An 18,223-nucleotide genomic window follows, 5' to 3' on the forward strand; every position below is an offset into this window, starting at 1 on the left:
GAGATATTCAACACTATGGCGGCACGTACATACATTGGAGTTGACTACGAATATGCATGTCCAGTTGCAGAATGATCCATCAGCTGAGGTATTCTCACGACAGTTACTGGAAATTGGAAACGGTCAGCTGCCAGTCGATGAGACGTCTAGACAAATATCACTTCCGATAATTTTTGTAATTTAGTTACATCAAAAGAAGAACTGATCGAAAAAGTATTTCCTGACATTCAGATAAATCATAGAAATCATGATTGGCTCAGTGAACGAGCTATCCTTGCCGCAAAGAATAAAGATGTCTATCAACTTAATAATGTTATACAATCCAGTATTCAAAGTGATGAAACTACATATAAGTCGATAGACACTGTTGTGGAAGCTGATGAAGTAGTTATTATCCAACAGAATTTCTAAACTCACTTGATCTGCCAGGGATACCACCACACATATTGAAATTGAAAGTAGGTGTGCCAATTATCCTCTTGCGGAATATTAATCAGCCAAAACTCTGCAACGGCACGCGACTTGCAGTTAAGAGATTAATGAATAATGTAGTGGAAGCAACGATTTTAACAGGGCCTTTCAAAGGTGAAGATGTCCTCATTCCTAGAATACCCACGATCCCGACTGATACACCATTTCAATTTAAAAGATTGCAATTCCCAATTCGATTGGCATTTGCAATCACAATCAACAAAGCTCAAGGTCAATCTTTAGAATTGTGTGGTCTAGATTTAGATGTGGATTGCTTTTCACATGGACAACTGTATGTTGCGTGTTCCCGAGTCGGCAAACCAGATAGTCTTTATATTTACGCAGACAGTGGAAAAACAAAAAATATTGTATATAAACAAGTATTGCAAAATTAAACTTATATGAAATGTATTCTTTGTTTTTTCTCATTTCTCAACCATTCGCAAACAGAGAGTGAGAATAGGGAAAAATCTGAGTGCAGAAGAAGGCCTTCCTGTAAAATTCGGCGTGCCACAAGGAACAGTTCTTGGTCCGATACTGTACCTCATCTTTGCCAATGAGTTGTGCTCACTCAACATTGGTGGCAAGATTATTGTCTTTGCCGACGACACAGCTGTGATATTTCAAGGCAACAACTGGAACGAGACTTTCATAACCGCTGAATTAGGCATGGAAAAAATTACACTTTGCTCCACAGTAATATCCTGACTCTCAATTCATCAAAAACTAAGTTTCTAGCATTTTCACTGACGGACTCCAAAAAACCTGTACGAAATACAATCAAGTTACATCACTGCAAAATAAATCGCATAGACTGCAATTGTCCATCAGTAGAACAAACAGATAATATAAAATATTTAGGAGTTATAATAGACGACTTACTTTGGTGGGACAAACACATCATACAGCAAACAACAAAACTCAGGAAACTGGTTTACAGTTTCATTCAACTCCGACAGATACTCACACTGGATACGTTAAAATTGTATATCACGCATTGGTAGAGTCAATAGCAAGATATGGAATCCTGGCATGGGGAGCTACGTATTTCTGCCATATCAATCCTGTTTTTAAAGTCCAGAAACTCATCCTCAGAATAATGGGACAGAAACATCCACTCTACCCTTCAGATTCTCTATATGAAGAGCTCCAACTACTGAGCATCCGACAAATTTACATTCACAAATTACTCACATTCATCAGGAAAAACCCGCAGTTCTTTCTCAACATGGACCACACCCACAGCACGCGAAGAAGGAATATTGATCTAGCAGTCCCCAGGATGACAACAACTGCCGCCCAGAGAACAGTCACATACTTAGGACCGAAGATTTACAACAGGCTGCCAATGGACATCAAGGAAATGGTACTGGTTAATATATTTAAGCAAAAACAAAAACTTGGATAATTGAAAATAGAATAAATTATAGTGAAGACCTTATTACAAACTAGATATTATGAATATTATTAATTCATTTTTTTATCAATCCTTTTTAAGAGACTATTCTCAAATATTTTTTCTTTTAGAATCTAATTATTTTCCATCAATAATTTTCTATTTTATATATAGGTATTCATTTACTCATTTTAATTTCTTTTTTCTAAAAATTTTGCTTTTTTCATTTTATTTCTCACATAAACAGTTTATTCAAATCCTATGATTATAGCCTATACAAAGCGCTATGGATAAACCAACCATTGCTTCCAATAAATCTTAGTAATATATAATATAATGTAATTCAATATTATTCTATACACAGTCTAATAAATAATAGGCAGAATATTTATTATATTGGACACAATTGATGAGGGGGAAAACAAGTGTAACATTTGGGAAATTTTATAATATTCATTATTTATCAATTTTATTGATATTGGAGACATCATTGGAAAAGAATGAAAATTGAAACTAATAAAGACACAACACCATAATAATATAATAACAAAAAAAAAGAAAATATAGACAATTAACAAAGACCCACTTTATCTTTGAAGCATTTCAATAGTTTGAAAACAGATAATTCAAATTTGGGCTTCAATCTTGAAGTAACCGAATCTTGGCTTTACATTTAAAAAATAACAGGAAATGAATATCCAATTAGAGGAGAATATTGGAATACATTAATAGAATAATAATGTTTATATTGATCTAGTTTTCCTTTGGTATAAAGAAAGATGAAAATTTTATATTAATTTAATAGGATAACCGCAACACCACCACCACTACAACACAGAAGAGCAGTTAGGTTGTTCACCAAAAATAAATGCAATTTTAAATGAGACTATAAATGCAACATCCTACGAAACTGGTGCTTCAAAATGAAATATTTTGAAGTTGGATTTTTAATAGCTCAATAAATAAGTTCGAGGGTAAGCTATGTTAGACTTGGAAAAAATTCAAGAGAAAATTTAAAAATGCAATTTAAAGTGCAAATGGAATAAAAACATCTATCATAGGGAACATTCTTATTAATCAAGTCTTATTATTTATAAGCCTATAATTAAAAAGAAATAATCTGGTAGTGGAAAGTTTTGAAAATGCGAGAATTTTATTCTAGAGTGTAATTTTAACCCATGAATATTGAGAATGACTGAAATGAAAATTTAAGATCAGAAGATTTTTCTAGTTAATCATGTTTCGAGTTTAGTTATCAGTTTTTGATAGTGCACGCACCGGTATTATGTAAATCAACAATTTTTTACATGATTCATTTTGAATGAATAAATTGCCTAGAGAGCTTGCAACACCTGTACAAACAATTCAAAAATACGAGCAGCTACGTCAATCTGAATGGTTGAATTTCTAGAGTTCTTCTGCTTCTTTATTGCCAATGAAATAATTGATTCAACTTGATAGAATACACAACATTTCAAACCCGATTTCAAATCAAGTATCTAAAAATGAAGTTTTAGAGGAGACATTAAATTGTTACTACTAGTTATTATTATTAGACTACTATCGAGAATATAGCTAATATTACACTTGGGAAACTTTTTAATAGATCTCAAGTCTTTCAATAACCTCAAATTACTCTATTACCTGTAGCATAGAGAAACAATAGCATAAGTAGATATCCCATGGTATATGGCGTTTATGTCGCAACTTTTACTGTTATCTCAAGCCTATAGTCCACGTAGTTCTTTCCCGTGAAGCTTTATGACGCTGGTAGTCTCTCATAATGTGCCTTTCATACACTCTTACCCGGTCAAAAGTAGTAAAAATCAAAAACAATCGACAGTAATCGGCTTGAGATAACAGTAAAAGTTGCGACATAAACGCCCTATACCATGGGATATCTACTTACGCTATTGTATCTCTATGCCCGTAGCCTACAAAAATAATTATAATATTATCTTGTTAAAATATTTATTAAATTTGATATATATTGCACATATTATATTCAATAATGATGGGAAAACGTTCCTGTTTTTCAGCTACAAAAAGTAAAGTTTTCTAACGCAAGTAGTTCGCCTCAGAGTGCAGTTATTGCGTCTATTCATAGATCAAATTATTCATAACATAGATCTGCTGTGTTACGACTGAGGATTGAGTAGCCGTTTTTCTTCTCTGAGAAATGTGCCAAGATAAATTAAGTTTGTACGTCTGTCCAAATCTTAGCTTGTATTATATAATTTATTAGTAATTGCAGAGTTATACACAATTACTAATCTAGCTTAATGAAGACGGTATTTGAGAGTAACTTGACTATCATATTTTTAATGCAACACTGAACAGCATTATGAACTATACAGGAATATGCTTATGCTTATTTTAGTCCGTCGATAATAATATTAGTCATATCAATGACACATTGATATTCTACTAATATTTTCTAAATTTCAAATTTAGTGTTCAACTTTTTGATTACCCAAAATGATTAAATTGACGTTAAGTATCTTTCTATTCATGTGCGATTACTTTACAGAAGATTGTATTCTTTGATGATGAGATAGAAAGCTATGAATTTCTTTCGAAAATATATTCAACTAATTTGCCTACAAAAACGGAATAAATAGTGTATCTTTTTTATTTTTTTGCTACTCAAAATACTGCGTTAGAATGAGAAAAGTAAAATCCATAAATTCGAATGAGAGCCATGCTTCATAGTGTTTTGAAAATAACTACTCCAAGACATTTCTTCATCCTGCTTTGGGGGTGATAAAACAATGATAATGCCTCCTCATCGGTTGGTCTCAAGTATGATTCAGATTCGTCAAACGGCTTCCCATGTTCTTGGGGAATCACCACCAACTGTAGGGGGTCGCCGCCAACCTGTCTCCCCGACAACTTGTCTCCTCACTATTTTGAACACAGGCGTCAGTAAATCCCCTGGCAAAATATACCATTGCCGTCAACTAGTCTCACCGACAGTAAATCCCCTGCTGGATAGGCCTATGAGGGGTCTGGTTGTCGTGATCGTACCCGACAACTAAGCTCCCCGACAGCTAATACCCTATTGAACATTGAAACCAGCTTGAAGCGGGTGGGGAAGTAGTACAATCACAGATACTGTTGTACACATTCTATGAATTCGATCATTAGAAGAAAAGCTTGTTGAAGTTGTCACTTCTATCACTGCAAACATAAAATTAAAAAAATAAACTATTTCTCTTTCCGAATTCAACTGACTTGGAAATGTTCCTTATTGAATTGGCAAGCAGTTTCAGAATGAGTTTGTACATAAATCGAAAGTGATTCCTGCATGTATGTAACAATCCTAACAATCTTCTGCTTTGTTGTAGTATTCAATAGCCGCTTTGAAATTCACACTGCTCATCAAGTTATTCCCTTCAACCTTCATTTCCTCAGCTAGTATTTTATCCTCTGTATGCATAGAATATAACATATATCATCAAGAAAAACTCTGATCTACTGTTTAGTCTTTTAACTTATGGCATACAAAACTCCAGATTCGAACTTTATTTTTCCATATAATGTGAATTGTAGGAATAATTCTACATTGATTTGTCACTGTTCTCTTTTGAATAACTAGTCTCTCTAGATTATAGTTCTATATTAACCTATGCTTTGTACATTTCAATTGTAATATCCCATGAATGAAATTTGAACATTTATTCTGAAAAATCTAGAAGGAAAATTGAAATTTGTGCTTCGAGGTGCACGAGTTTGATATTTTTATAATCTGAACAAAATTTGGAGATCTAAATCATTCCCGTTTTCCCGGTATGCAATCCACAAGTTGACGTGTTTTGATGCGAACAAACACAACCCTACTCTCTCTTATTACATAGAAGATGAATGAGCACTCCGTTGTCTATCCTACTATAGTGTAATAAGTAACAAGTAATATAGTAACTGACAGCTGATTAAGTTAATCAACTGACAGTTGATTAACATGACAGCTATTAAGAGTAGTATCAAGTAATAGCCTACTCTTGAATGGTTTTCAGAAGAAATAATATGTAAAGTTGATTTAAAAATAACTCAAGTGGTGTTTGCTACATCTGAAAAATAACCAATTACACTCATTACCCACAAACAAGGTGTACTTTTGTTGACATATTATAAAAAAGTTGAATATGTGGAGTGAAAAATTGGATATTCATTTCCAAAACCAAGACAAACTAATGCTATTTAAATATTATTTGAGGAAGGAAATTTCTTACATGTGGAGTAGAAAATTGGATATTCATTTTCAAAAAACACAAGACAAACTAATGTTATTCAAATATCATTTAAAGAAAGAATTTTCTTGATTTAAGAAGATTAGGTATTTCCAAATGGAAAAGTATTGGGTATTCATTTCCATAGACAAAATAATTTGATTTACATATAATAATGGAGGAAGGAAATTTCTTGAATTAGTTGTACCTGGGATCGAAGATTTCTTACGATGTGGCATCGCCATCAGGTGGCTGCTGGGAGTTGGGTCCGTTGAATTTCCGCTTCAGTTCTTCAACAAGGGTCGGATTTTCAGTCTGTAACTGCTGGGCGAGCTGTTGAGTAACCTGCATCAGCGACTCCATATTATTCGGGTTCTGCGCCAAGCCTCCAGACATGACGTTGTTCATGAGAGACTGCATCGAGGGGTTTGACAGCATCTGAGTGGCCATGTTCACCAGTTCCGGATTGCTAAACAGCATGCCAAAGTCCATTGGAGGTCTTCTAGTTTCCGAAGTCGTCGTCGAGATCTTGGCTGCACTCAGCTGTAAGTTACTGTGGTAGCCTTCGTTATCTGGTTCCAGTTCCAATGCTCTCTTATAACTATCATAAGCCTCTTGATGCCTGTTCAGCATAGAATATGCAAGTCCCAAACGACCGTACGCCTTGCTGTACTGAGGATCAATCTTCAACGCATTTTTGCAGTCCTGAATAGCAGATTCATGATCGTTGAGCTTAGTATACGCTGCTGCTCGATTGCAATAATACACAGCATTCCTACTATCAATTGCGATTGCTTTGTTGTAGTATTCAATAGCCGCTTTGAAATTCTCACTGCTCATCAAGTTATTCCCTTCGACCTTCATTTCCTCAGCTAGTATTTTATCCTCTTCAGAAAGCGGATGTGCCTCCGGTAGAGTTTGGTCTGTCTCCTTGAGATAGTTTGTGAAAATGGTCTGCAACGGTAGAGGAACATCTAGCTGTTTGTCGTCTGAACTGATGTTATAGGCACTCTCCAAACACTGTATGGAAACCTCAATACCTTCACATCCATCAGAAGGCAATTCGCCGCTTTCTACTTGCGAGCGAAGAAATTTTACAATGGAATAAACAAGTCGTTTTGAGTCATCCATTGCTTTTGATAATACAGACTGACCTTCAGAATCTAACCTCAAAGTTTACAGTCAATGAATTAGCAGCACAAATATTAGTTCAAAAACTTACGAGTTTGTTGTCTTCAGTTAAGCATGGCAATGTTTTAACACTTATTAGATTATTTACAGTAAGTTTTGTACAGCCGGCCTTAAGAAGACTTGTAGACTGAGTCACGTTTCACAATAATTTACTGTCCTGAGTCGGCGATGTTACTTTACTCAAGGAGCAGTGTACAAACCAAGCAAAAAAACAACTTCACAGATAGTCTCTTGATGGATTATTTTTCAATTAGCAAAACTGATATATTACAAACTTTCCTTGATAAAATTACAAGATTTAAATAATGTGATGTGATTTATACGCAACGAATATGAAGCGAACACTTCGTCATCGTTTGCAAGATTTTCAAATCAGGTTAGCCAATGCACTGCCTGAAAATAAAATCTGAAGTCATTTTTAGTAATCAGTTTATATAAAAAGATTGATATAGCTATGTGATATTTTTAATTTATTCATATACAACTTGATTAGTAATATCTTATTAGTAATTGAAATATTATCCCTTTTCTACTTATTAGGTGACAAACCATGTTTGACATGTCAAGAGAGATTTTGACATGTCAGAAATTCATGGCGGTAAAATTCAAAAAAAAAAAAAATCGGAGAAATTGAAGCGGACAAGTTCAATTTTTTATAACTATTTTGGGTATATGAAAAAACTCCAATAAAAACATGAAAATAAAGCAATAATTATCAAGAGTTAATTAATAGATTAAAAAAAAAATTTCAAGAATAATGGAAATCAAATGCCAAAAGTGAAGGTCTGTAAAAAGAAGGGTTTCTCATTGCTTCACATTTGCCAATATAGGTACTTGAACTATCTTTTCACTTGACTACGCTGAAATACTTCCCATCTATCGCAATGTTAAATCCAAGCTACTCTCTGTCCCGTTCACATTCCACAATGTAAAGAGAAGTACCGTAAGAGGAGATGTAATTTCGTGGCATTGCAAACAAATTGAATAAGAAACGAAATCCATAAAACCCATGCACGTATTTCCAATTTAGAGATATAATAATAATAACTTAGAATCTCGTAATTTTGTTTCTTGGGCAGAGGATTCATACATTGATATCACAAGGTTTAATAAAATATCATTTTATTGTACACATACAATCTTTCAATAGCCACTCAACAATAATTATTATAATGTCCGTTTTTCAGTCAACCTTTAATAAATAATTCTTCTTCCGCTTCAAGCTATAATTAAATAACTATAATATTTATTTGTGGCCGTAGCCGAGTGGATCAGATGCTGGCTTTAAGATTCAGAGGCCCGGGTTCGAATCCCGGCCCGGGCAAGATATTTATCTCGGGCCACACCCGTGATTCGGATGGACACGTTAAGTCGTTGGTCCCGGCAGCCTGAAAAGCAGTCGTTGGGTTATATTAGAGGCCCTGAAATTGATCAGTTAAGACCTGAAAACTCTGACACCAGACCTGAGCCAGCCAGATCACTCGATATTATTATTATGTAAGAGACAATAATAGAAAAGCGATGCAACATGAGGGAGAAAAAAAATATTGAAGAACCAATTTTTAAAATGCAGTTTTCACTAAATACCTACACTATATACGCCTTGAATTCTATACACAACTGAAAGGAATCTTGTAAAAAAAAATGTTTCATAGTGAATTTGCATTATGATATCAAGCAACTGTTTGATGCATAAGCAGTTTATGGTTAACGAAGCTAGTCAATACACCTAGATATCTAGATAGTAGGTTATCCACTTGTATCTCAAATATTAGATACAGTAACTTGGGTAACTATTTAAAGACAATAGCCAATAAAATAATATTTTGCCAATCAAGTTTGAAAATGCATGGAAAACCAAAAGTGTCAATACCCAAAACTGTATGAAAACTACTTATAAAGTGAGATTTACGTTAGAAAGTAAGAATATGATTGAAATGAAATGAAAGTCTCTCGTTAGAGTGTTGGACAATATATAAAGCTCTATCCTTTTCTAGTTCACCAACGTTTTCAAATCGTTTCTAGGCTATGAATAAATATAGTAACTACTATGTGCCGGTTAAATTTTAATCGTGATAAATTTCATGACAACCAACCAGAGAATCCTCCTTTTCGAAAAAGCCTTCTCTGATTGGTTCTCGTGAGATTAATCTCGATTAAAATTTAACCGGTTCTTGTGCGACCGGGAGTATGAACACCAATGACACAAATCAATTGAATTGCAGTCTTTTGGCTGATTCCGGTCTCGACTTGACCACGACACTATGCACGCCGATAACACGTGGCGTGCTGTGACCCGACGACATTTCGTCCAGGAAAACGACACGTTTCCGTTGTCGTGGCCCTGCCGTATACGTCTGCGACTTGAGCGCCGAATGACGCGGGTTGACTCGCCGGTCGTCCTGCGAGTCGTCCGACTCCTCGGACTGAGAGTCGGACTCTGAGTCGGATACAGTCATGCGCAGTTGGGAGCTTCCATCGGACGCGGATCGCGGAGTCGAGGTGGCTGCGAAAGGGTATCCACTACTCAACGAAGTCTTCTCCGAGAAGTAGTGCTCCACACTTTCTTCAAGCTGTTTCTGCAGTTTGAAGTAGTTGCTGTATCTGAAATCAAACCATCGTTATCGCCAAGGAAAACTATATCGAAATAACATTGCTCAAGTTGCAAACGTTTAGACCTACAATAAACCTATAGTGAGGTTCACCATAGTGAAAAGATAGCTTAGGAAGACATCGCATAGTAAAGGTCGTTTATGTTCCAAATTTGAAGTAGAATTATTGAAAAATCTAGCCGACTACTGTTCATTATTAGGCTGGGCGTACACGGTTAGTCAAGACAAGACTAGTCACGTTTAGACACAATACTTCACATAGTTGAATACATGTCTAATTGCAATGACTAATCAGTGTGAGTTGCGTCACAAGCAGCTATGTGAAGTATTGTGACTAAACGTGTCTGATCATGTCTTGTCTTGTCTTGACTAACTGGTGTGCGCCTAGCCTTAGGCTGGTCACACACCAATTTGTGAAGACAAGACTAGTCACGTTTAGTCACAATATGACAGAAGACTTTCTTTCAGTTTAGTCACAATACTTAACATAGTTGCTTATGGAGTCATGTCGTCATGTCTAATTGCAATGACTAATCAGTGTGCGTTGCGTCATAAGCAACAATGTGAAGTATTGTGACTAAACATGACTAGTCTTGTCTTGGGCCGGGTAAGAGTGTAAGAACGGCACTATATGAAAGACTACCAGCATCACATAGCAACGAAAAATAGCTCCAAAGACTATCAGCTTTAGTTAAAAATGAAATTTGAAACATAAACGCACCATACCATGATTTCTTGATTTTATTTCTCTATGAGTCCACGTCACAAAGTCAGTCAATCCAGTTGAAATAATAATAAATTGTCAATACAAAACAATTCAACGGTATATTTAATCTATGACAAAGCACATAGTTCTATCCAAGGTACCTAGAATACAAGGTAAATGTATTCTAGGTACATTGGTTCTTTCCCTTTCTAGCTCCGCACCGTTGGCAAATTGTATTTAGAACATGCAGAAATATGATGAGATAACAAAATATTTCATATCAGTTACGAGAATCTATTATTAAATAATGAAAAAAAAAGTTATTTGTGCAACTAGTGCGCAAAGTGATAGTTTGCTGCAACGAAAGAAACGTTTACGGCGAGGGCGGAATGGTTTCTTGAGTGGAGCAAACGAACTTTGCGCACGTATTTCACATTAAATTTTTCCTACAGTTACCATTAAATATGAAAAGTGGTTAATTATGGGTAAAATTCCCTGAAATCCATTAAATGTTTTTCTGTGTAATTTTATAATTAATAAAACCTTAATTTATTTAAAATTGAATAATAATTGAATTATAATGATTAGTAATTCAATTGAAAATTTATTGACTGCTTGAAGGGTGGGGGTTTATGTTATGTAAGCATTGAAATGACTATAATGAAGGCGGCACTTATAATGGCAGGCAGTCAAGGCAAGGCAACGCTGTTCTCCACTGCCATTCATGAATGGGGTGGGCGGGCCTCACTATGGGTCAGTTAAGTTACCAACTTTATTTTGATTTTGCTGCACTGGTGCTCCATAACCTACTAACTATTTTGCGTTGTCATGCTGCAAATCTGGAGTACGCAAAGTACAGTACTTTGCGCACTAGTGCGGAAAAGTGATTCTTTGCGGCCTGCAATCAGTGCACAAATAGTCACTTTTCAAGGTATCTGTAGGAAATAGTTATTTGTGCAACTAGTGTGCAAAGTGACAGTTTGCTGCACCGAAAGAAACGTTTACGCCCGAGCCGTAGGCGAGGGCGGAATGGCTTCTTGAGTGCAGCAGAGGAACTTTGCTCACGTATTTCACATTAAACTTTTCCTACAGTTACCATTGAATATGAGAAGTGGTTGATTAAATGATTATGGGTAAAATGATGGCTGAAATCCATCAAATGTTTGTGTGTGTGATGCTGTTATTAATAACAACCTTATTTCATTTAGAAATTAATAATCCAATTGAAGTTGAAAATTCTCAGCCAAAGTTCTCATTTTTATTCATTCAAGAATCAGAAAAAATACAGATAGAACAAAAAATTTGCATTTAAAATACACGCCAACAGCTGCTGCAAGATGGCTGAACCGACAAGCGCGCGACCTAGCGGGAAGAATCGTACCTAAGTTTGTTGACTGTCGATCAGCTCTCCCGTCGAACAACTTATACCCACCCGTTTCATCAAGCTAAAAAGTACTGAAACAGGATTCAGAAATTTAGACTTTTGCTCAAATTACCGAGAAAAATGCTCAAAGTAAACTGAAAAATATTTATAAAAATAACATAGACAACAGAGAATATTTATTGTGGTATTGTTATGTTTTTATTATTTTTATTTATATGAATATCGAACAGTAATCATTTAACCTCAAAATTTGAATTTTATAATGTATAGGCTATTTGCTACTTTTCTCATTGCTTGCAGTTGAAATAATAATTATCAATAGAAAAGAACTATTATTTATTATCAATTGATGAGAATTCGTAAATGATGATTATTTAATTATGATTTAGATGAACATTATTCTTGTTTTGGATTTCTAGATTGGGATTTTATCATAAATGTAGGGTAGCCATTGTAATGATTCTTTTCTAAATCTAACCACAGTCATTGTTACCAACTTAATTTTTGTTTTCGTGCACTAATCCTCCATATAACCCACCAACTATTTTGTGTTGCCATGTTGCAAATCTGGAGTGCAGAAAAACTTTTTTCCGCACTAGAGCGGAAAAGTGAATCTTTGGGTATTGTAATCAGTACAGGAACAGCAACTTTCCGAGGTAGCTGTAGGAAATAGTTATTTGTGCAACTAGTGCGCAAAGTGACAGTTTGCTGCATTGAAAGAAACGTTTACGCCCGAGCCGTAGGCGAGGGCAGAATGGTTTCTTGAGTGCAGCAAACGAACTTTGTGCACATATTTCACATTAAATTTTTCCTACAGTTACCATTGAATATGAGAAGTGGGTAATTATGGGTAAAATTCCCTGAAATCCATCAAATGTTTTTCTGTGTAACTTTATTATTAATAAAAACCTCAATTTATTTAAAATTGAATTATAATGATTAGTAATTCAATTGAAAATTCATGTGACTGCTTGAAGGGGGGTTTATGTTATGTAAGCATTAAAATGACCATAATCAAGGCACATAATAAATAGAACGTTGTTCTCCACTGCCATTATAACGTGGGCCTCACTATGAGTGTTACCAACTTAATTTTGATTTTCCTGCACTGGTGCTCCATATAACCTACTAACTATTTTGCGTTGTCATGCTGCAAATCTGGAGTACGCAAAGTACTCACTTTGCGCACTAGTGCAGAAAAGTGATTCTTTGCGGCCTGCAATCAGTGCACAAATAGTCACTTTTCAAGGTATCTGTAGGAAAAATATATTTTCAAGACGAATAAAATATTTGAGAAAGTGTTGATAATTACTATAGCAAGCCATTCTCTGTCAGATTTCTTATCCAACAATGTATGACCACTAGACGGATTTCTCACGTTCAAATTGGTTGTCAACGAGTTACGTGAAAGTACTCCAGTCAGTAAGTACTATAACGTTCATCATTTCATCAACTAAATGACTGCATTGTCGGAGTTTAAAATAAAAAATATTGAGTTAAATAATAAGTTTAGTTTCACACAGGCATATATGCAATGGCCAGTTGAAATCCGAAATATATTATAAAAACACGCTTACATGGAAATACATTCCATCACACTTATATCATAGAGAAAAGATAGAGTTAAAGAGAACATTTATGCTATCTTTTCTCTATGCTTATATCTACGGATGTGATTACTTGAAAATAATACTACAAACATTTGTTGATATCCATAGTGAGGTCCACGTTATAATGGCAGAGAAGAAAGATAGGAGAAAAACGTTGCCAAGTCTCTCCATTTTGCCACTGAGTGTACACAGCTGTTACTCAATTCATCCCATTAAATTTGATGTAATAATAATTATCATTTCCTTGATTAAATTATCAATTTAATGTCAAATTAATCAAGAAAATATATGTTTTCATAATTCGATTCAAAAATTTGCTTCCATAACTGAGATCAGATTTTTATTTTCATACAAACCTGAAATGGCGGCTAATTTAAAAAGTTGTGCTACACCATTCTGAATTTCAAAACTACAGAAATTAAGTTATTTGGTAGGTATTCTATTCCAATTTCTTTTAAAAATAATAGAAAAATAGAAATCCTATTTAAAATAAGTAATTTCAATGGAAATAATTCTGAAATAACCTTTACAATATTATTTATACCGGTACGAGTAGGTTTAACCTATACGTGTAGGCTAACTGAAGCATGGATGAAGTCTAGGATGGCTAGTTATCAACTTTTAAAATGTCATTTTAGGTATTTTAATTTGTGTTTCTCATAGGGTAATGTCTAAAAATTATTTCATTGTTCCAAAAATACATTTTAAATGAATTATACGACCTGTGTACTAAAGTGTTTTGATAGAATGAAGAAAAAAATGGCGGCTGAGAATTGTTTGTACAGTCACTGTCAAAAGTAAAAATAAAATATTCTGGCAAACTGTCAACATTGCAAAGCTAGAGAGAGATAGCGCTATCTGTTTTGTTGTATGATAGAAAAGGACAGCAACAGTATTGTCAATCGTACACTGCCATTATAACGTGGACCTCACCATATGAATGTGATAAGAGAAAAATAATTAAAATATCATATGGCTGATGAAAAACCATCAGGCTGGTGAAGCTTCTCCTCAAAAGTGGAATGCATTCCTCACTTCTCATCAAAAAGTAAGTGTTTTTTCAAGTATTAATATGGAAACACAGTATCCAGACTACACCAAAGTTATGAAATATCAGCTACTCTACCTTTTGGCGACAATATTTTTATGGTGATCCAGAGCAGCCTTCTTATCCCTGTAGGTTTTATCGGGAAGCTGGGTCCACTCAGGGTCGATACCCAGGTCTCGCAGTCTCCTGCCGAGCATATTTTCCAGATCCGAGCGCAGGGCTTGCAGAATTTCCGGATTTGTGGCCAAGAGAAGCTGTACGTTTGCGCCTACAGAGTCAACAGACACATTTGCGCCTACCGAGTCACAATCTGCTAAGATAAGCGCCGAGTCTTCGGCATCTTGGCGTTGTTTCTCCGTGACAAATTGTTGTTGGCTCTTATCATTCTTCATTTGAGGAATATCAGCGTTGTCAGTGATTGTAGTGCTATCTCGTTTTTTGTTGAGTGGAGTGCCTATTGAATAAAAAGTTATCGATATTATTAATTGTTCAATATTATCATCGACATTTTTACATTTGTTTGCTTTTTACATGTGATTTTGTGTTTGAAAATAGTTTTCTTGATTTCAAACTTTATAAAATAGAAACTCAGGAAGTGAAAGTGCAAACTTTTAGTAAGAAAACATGAAGATCCGAATACATAACCTATAAACTTGAGTGTTGATGGGAAATGACATTGGGTAATACGGCAAGGTAGAACATCCAAAAGGATCTCTCTGCCGATAAAAGCCATAAGAATAAATAAATAAATTTGTTACACACATATTGTAAGGTTGGATAGAATATTATCTAATTGAACGATTGGATAAATAGTTATCAATATGAATATTTTTGTTAGACATGTTCTGTAACGTTCTTGATGGAATTGATCAATTTTTATTTCTAGAATCAACTAATGAGAAAACATAAAACTCATCAAGTCCATAGGTTCTCTGATTCCTGATGAAATCGATGTATTTTTATTCATAGGATCAAGGCTGAAAGGACGTCCACGAAAGCGCTGCGCTGGCTGAAGGATGTAGATGATTTTCTTCGGAAAATAGGTGTTAGGGGATAGAGACATAAGGCTGCCGACAGAGAGGAGTGGAGATATTTGATATTTATTCGATTCGTCTTACATTGCCAGGTCTGACAAGAGCTATGGCAAACACTTATAAAATTAAACAAAACAAACAAAAAAATAACACTTCTAAATTTAAATACAATACATACTGAAAAATATTAGTGGAAATTAATACAATTGATGAAAATAATTTAGGCTAATTTATTGGATGGGCAGAATTCACAGGGAAGTGGAAATTTGAAAGGTACAAGTGGGAGGATATTAAGGCTTGGTGAGGGGTAAGGATGTAGAATAATATGGTGGATTATGGATATAAAGGAGCCCGGAGAGGAATTCTAGAGGAGGCCAAGGCCTTGAATGGGCTGTAACGCCATGGAGTAAGTCATAAGAGAAATGAAACACGTCATGTCCGAAGGTTCTCTGATTTTCTGAATGCTAAATCCTATTTAATTGGAAACATCATTACAATCTACCAACTAATGATCTGTGTATCATTGAGCCAATCAATAAGGAAACCACTGTAAGACTTCATCTTCAATACACTTTTCAGGATGAAAAATCATGTCAGAAATGAAGAAGATGATGGTTTTTTATTGGGAGAGTTGAACATGAATGAATGTAACATTTTGCCAATTAATTTACTAGAGTTCAGATAAAATGTAAATAGCACCCATTTGAACTCTCTTTTAACTGGTTATTGTCTCTAATGTAACCCAGAATCAAAATGTATAAATAGCAAGAGAGTAAGTGGACATCAATCTAAATTAATGTAATGAAAATACAGGGTTCTTTAAACAGTATGAAAGAGAACGAAATCATATGATAATAGGGAATTCTCTTCAGAATTTTCCTACGATTAATAACAAGAAAGAGAGGGTGGGACCAGAAAGTTTACTGTAATATATAATACTATAATCTACTGTTACTTTAGGCTGTTAATTTCATAATAGGACTTCAAGATAAATTACAGCATATAGAACAAATTAAAATAAATTACAAGATATAGAATGACATAGCATGAATTAATCACCAAACATATTTCCAGCATCTTTCTTGTCTCTTTCATCTGTTTCCCTACAGCATAAATAGAAAAAAATACAAGATATAGAACAGCATAAATTACTCACCAAACATATTTCCAGCATCTTTCTTGTCTGTCTCATCTGTTTTCCTCGTCATAGCCGTTTCAATCGGGTCTCTAGAATGATCTTCATTCCTACTGGAGCCCACAGAGCTAGATAGAACAGAGTTTTTACTAAGCGCACTTTTGTCGATAACATGCACTTTTTCGATAGGAAAATTCCTTACAGACTCATCAAGGTCAGATGATGTTTCTTGAACAAACTCGGTTACCTCACTAGTGGCAAACAAAGGTGTCCTTTGAGGATTAGAAGTTTTCAATTCCTCAGAAAACTGTGAAATAACAATATCCGGTGCCTTCCTGCCATCTCCTTGCTGCAATGGTTCTTCTCTATCACTTTCTTCTAGGACATCATTGTGCCAAACACTTTTCTGCGAGAAAAGTCCTCGTTTTTGTAGTGGAGGTTGCTTTCTAGTGACAACTTTTGCTTCCACCTCACTGTCTTTGCCATCTTCTGCCGATGAAATGCTATGTACCTCCAAATCTTTCACAACTTTTTCGACTTCAGACGTGCTACCATCACTTGACTGTGACTTGCTGCCAGGTTTTGAACGAGGTTTGGGTTTTGGTGGCTCCAAAAGTGGAACAACGTTATCTACCCTACTCCCAGAATCTTTCGCAACAGGTGCAGTTTTCAAATCACTCTCAGAAGCTGAGGCGTCCTCACACTCAATCATTGAGAAAGTCCTTGATTTAGTCGCCCGCAAAGTGACTGTACTTTTCCTATTTCTCAGAACCCCTTCTAGTTTTTCCCTGAGATCTGCATTATTTACTACATCTGACACATTTTCGGTCGGATTTTGATGTTTTGAGGAAATAGCATCTCCCACATCTTCTGTGATACTATTCTTTGGTGTCACCATGGTTATCCTATCGGGCGTAATCTTACTAGAAGTTTTAGTACTCTCAACTTCCTGCAATTCCATATCTTCATCTCTCTCATTTTGTGATGATTGGGTGATTTGTGGCTCAACTGTTCCTTCTTCGCTTGCTACATGACTTTTCGATGATTCTGGTATTCTCTCTTCTGTATTGTTGTATTGTAACGTTGACTTCTCATCATTGTAGTTTGAATTTTCAAAATTATCTGGAATTTCTCTCGTTTTTCTGATATTGTTTGATTGCAGCCCGTTGTCACCACTTCCAATGTGTTGAGCGTTTGAAAGAAACCTGGCCAAGAGGTTTGCCAGATTTTCTTGCTGCGAAACAAAAATAATTCTATATTAGAACAATCAATTTGTATATGATAGTTTCGATAATAATAGATGAACAAATCACAAATAGTGAATTCACAAATGATACCGGTACTTGTAGAGATAATGATTGAATCTTTCTAAATGAGTCCATGAAAAATTTGGATTCTTATTGGGCA

The 18,223-nt window shown here is 35.0% G+C and overlaps 2 protein-coding genes across 3 annotated transcripts in view; both read right to left on the reverse strand.

Moving 5' to 3' along the window:
* Window positions 1-2,098: 2,098 nt before the first annotated feature.
* Window positions 2,099-7,664, reverse strand: LOC111049675 (small glutamine-rich tetratricopeptide repeat-containing protein alpha-like). Its single transcript, XM_022335846.2, has one exon. It carries the CDS (start codon window positions 7,225-7,227, stop codon window positions 6,322-6,324), a length of 906 nt encoding a protein of 301 aa, XP_022191538.2. The 5' UTR covers window positions 7,228-7,664; the 3' UTR covers window positions 2,099-6,321.
* A 728-nt stretch (window positions 7,665-8,392) lies between these two features.
* Window positions 8,393-18,223, reverse strand: part of LOC111049278 (zinc finger protein DZIP1L) — a 38,880-nt gene continuing 29,049 nt past the window's right edge. The window contains exons 7-9 of one of the 2 annotated variants that reach the window (XM_022335350.2): window positions 16,838-18,050; window positions 14,726-15,101; window positions 8,393-9,891 (exon numbers count right to left, since the gene is read on the reverse strand). In XM_022335350.2, the coding sequence (XP_022191042.2) occupies window positions 9,498-9,891; window positions 14,726-15,101; window positions 16,838-18,050 (1,983 nt within the window). In that variant the 3' untranslated portion in view covers window positions 8,393-9,497. Of the gene's footprint in view, window positions 9,892-11,876; window positions 12,061-14,725; window positions 15,102-16,837; window positions 18,051-18,223 lie in introns of those variants that run through there. The other variant, XM_039436392.1, reaches the window with a different exon arrangement.

This window comes from Nilaparvata lugens, chromosome 10, assembly GCF_014356525.2.
Source record: "Nilaparvata lugens isolate BPH chromosome 10, ASM1435652v1, whole genome shotgun sequence".
Lineage (NCBI taxonomy): Eukaryota > Metazoa > Arthropoda > Insecta > Hemiptera > Delphacidae > Nilaparvata > Nilaparvata lugens.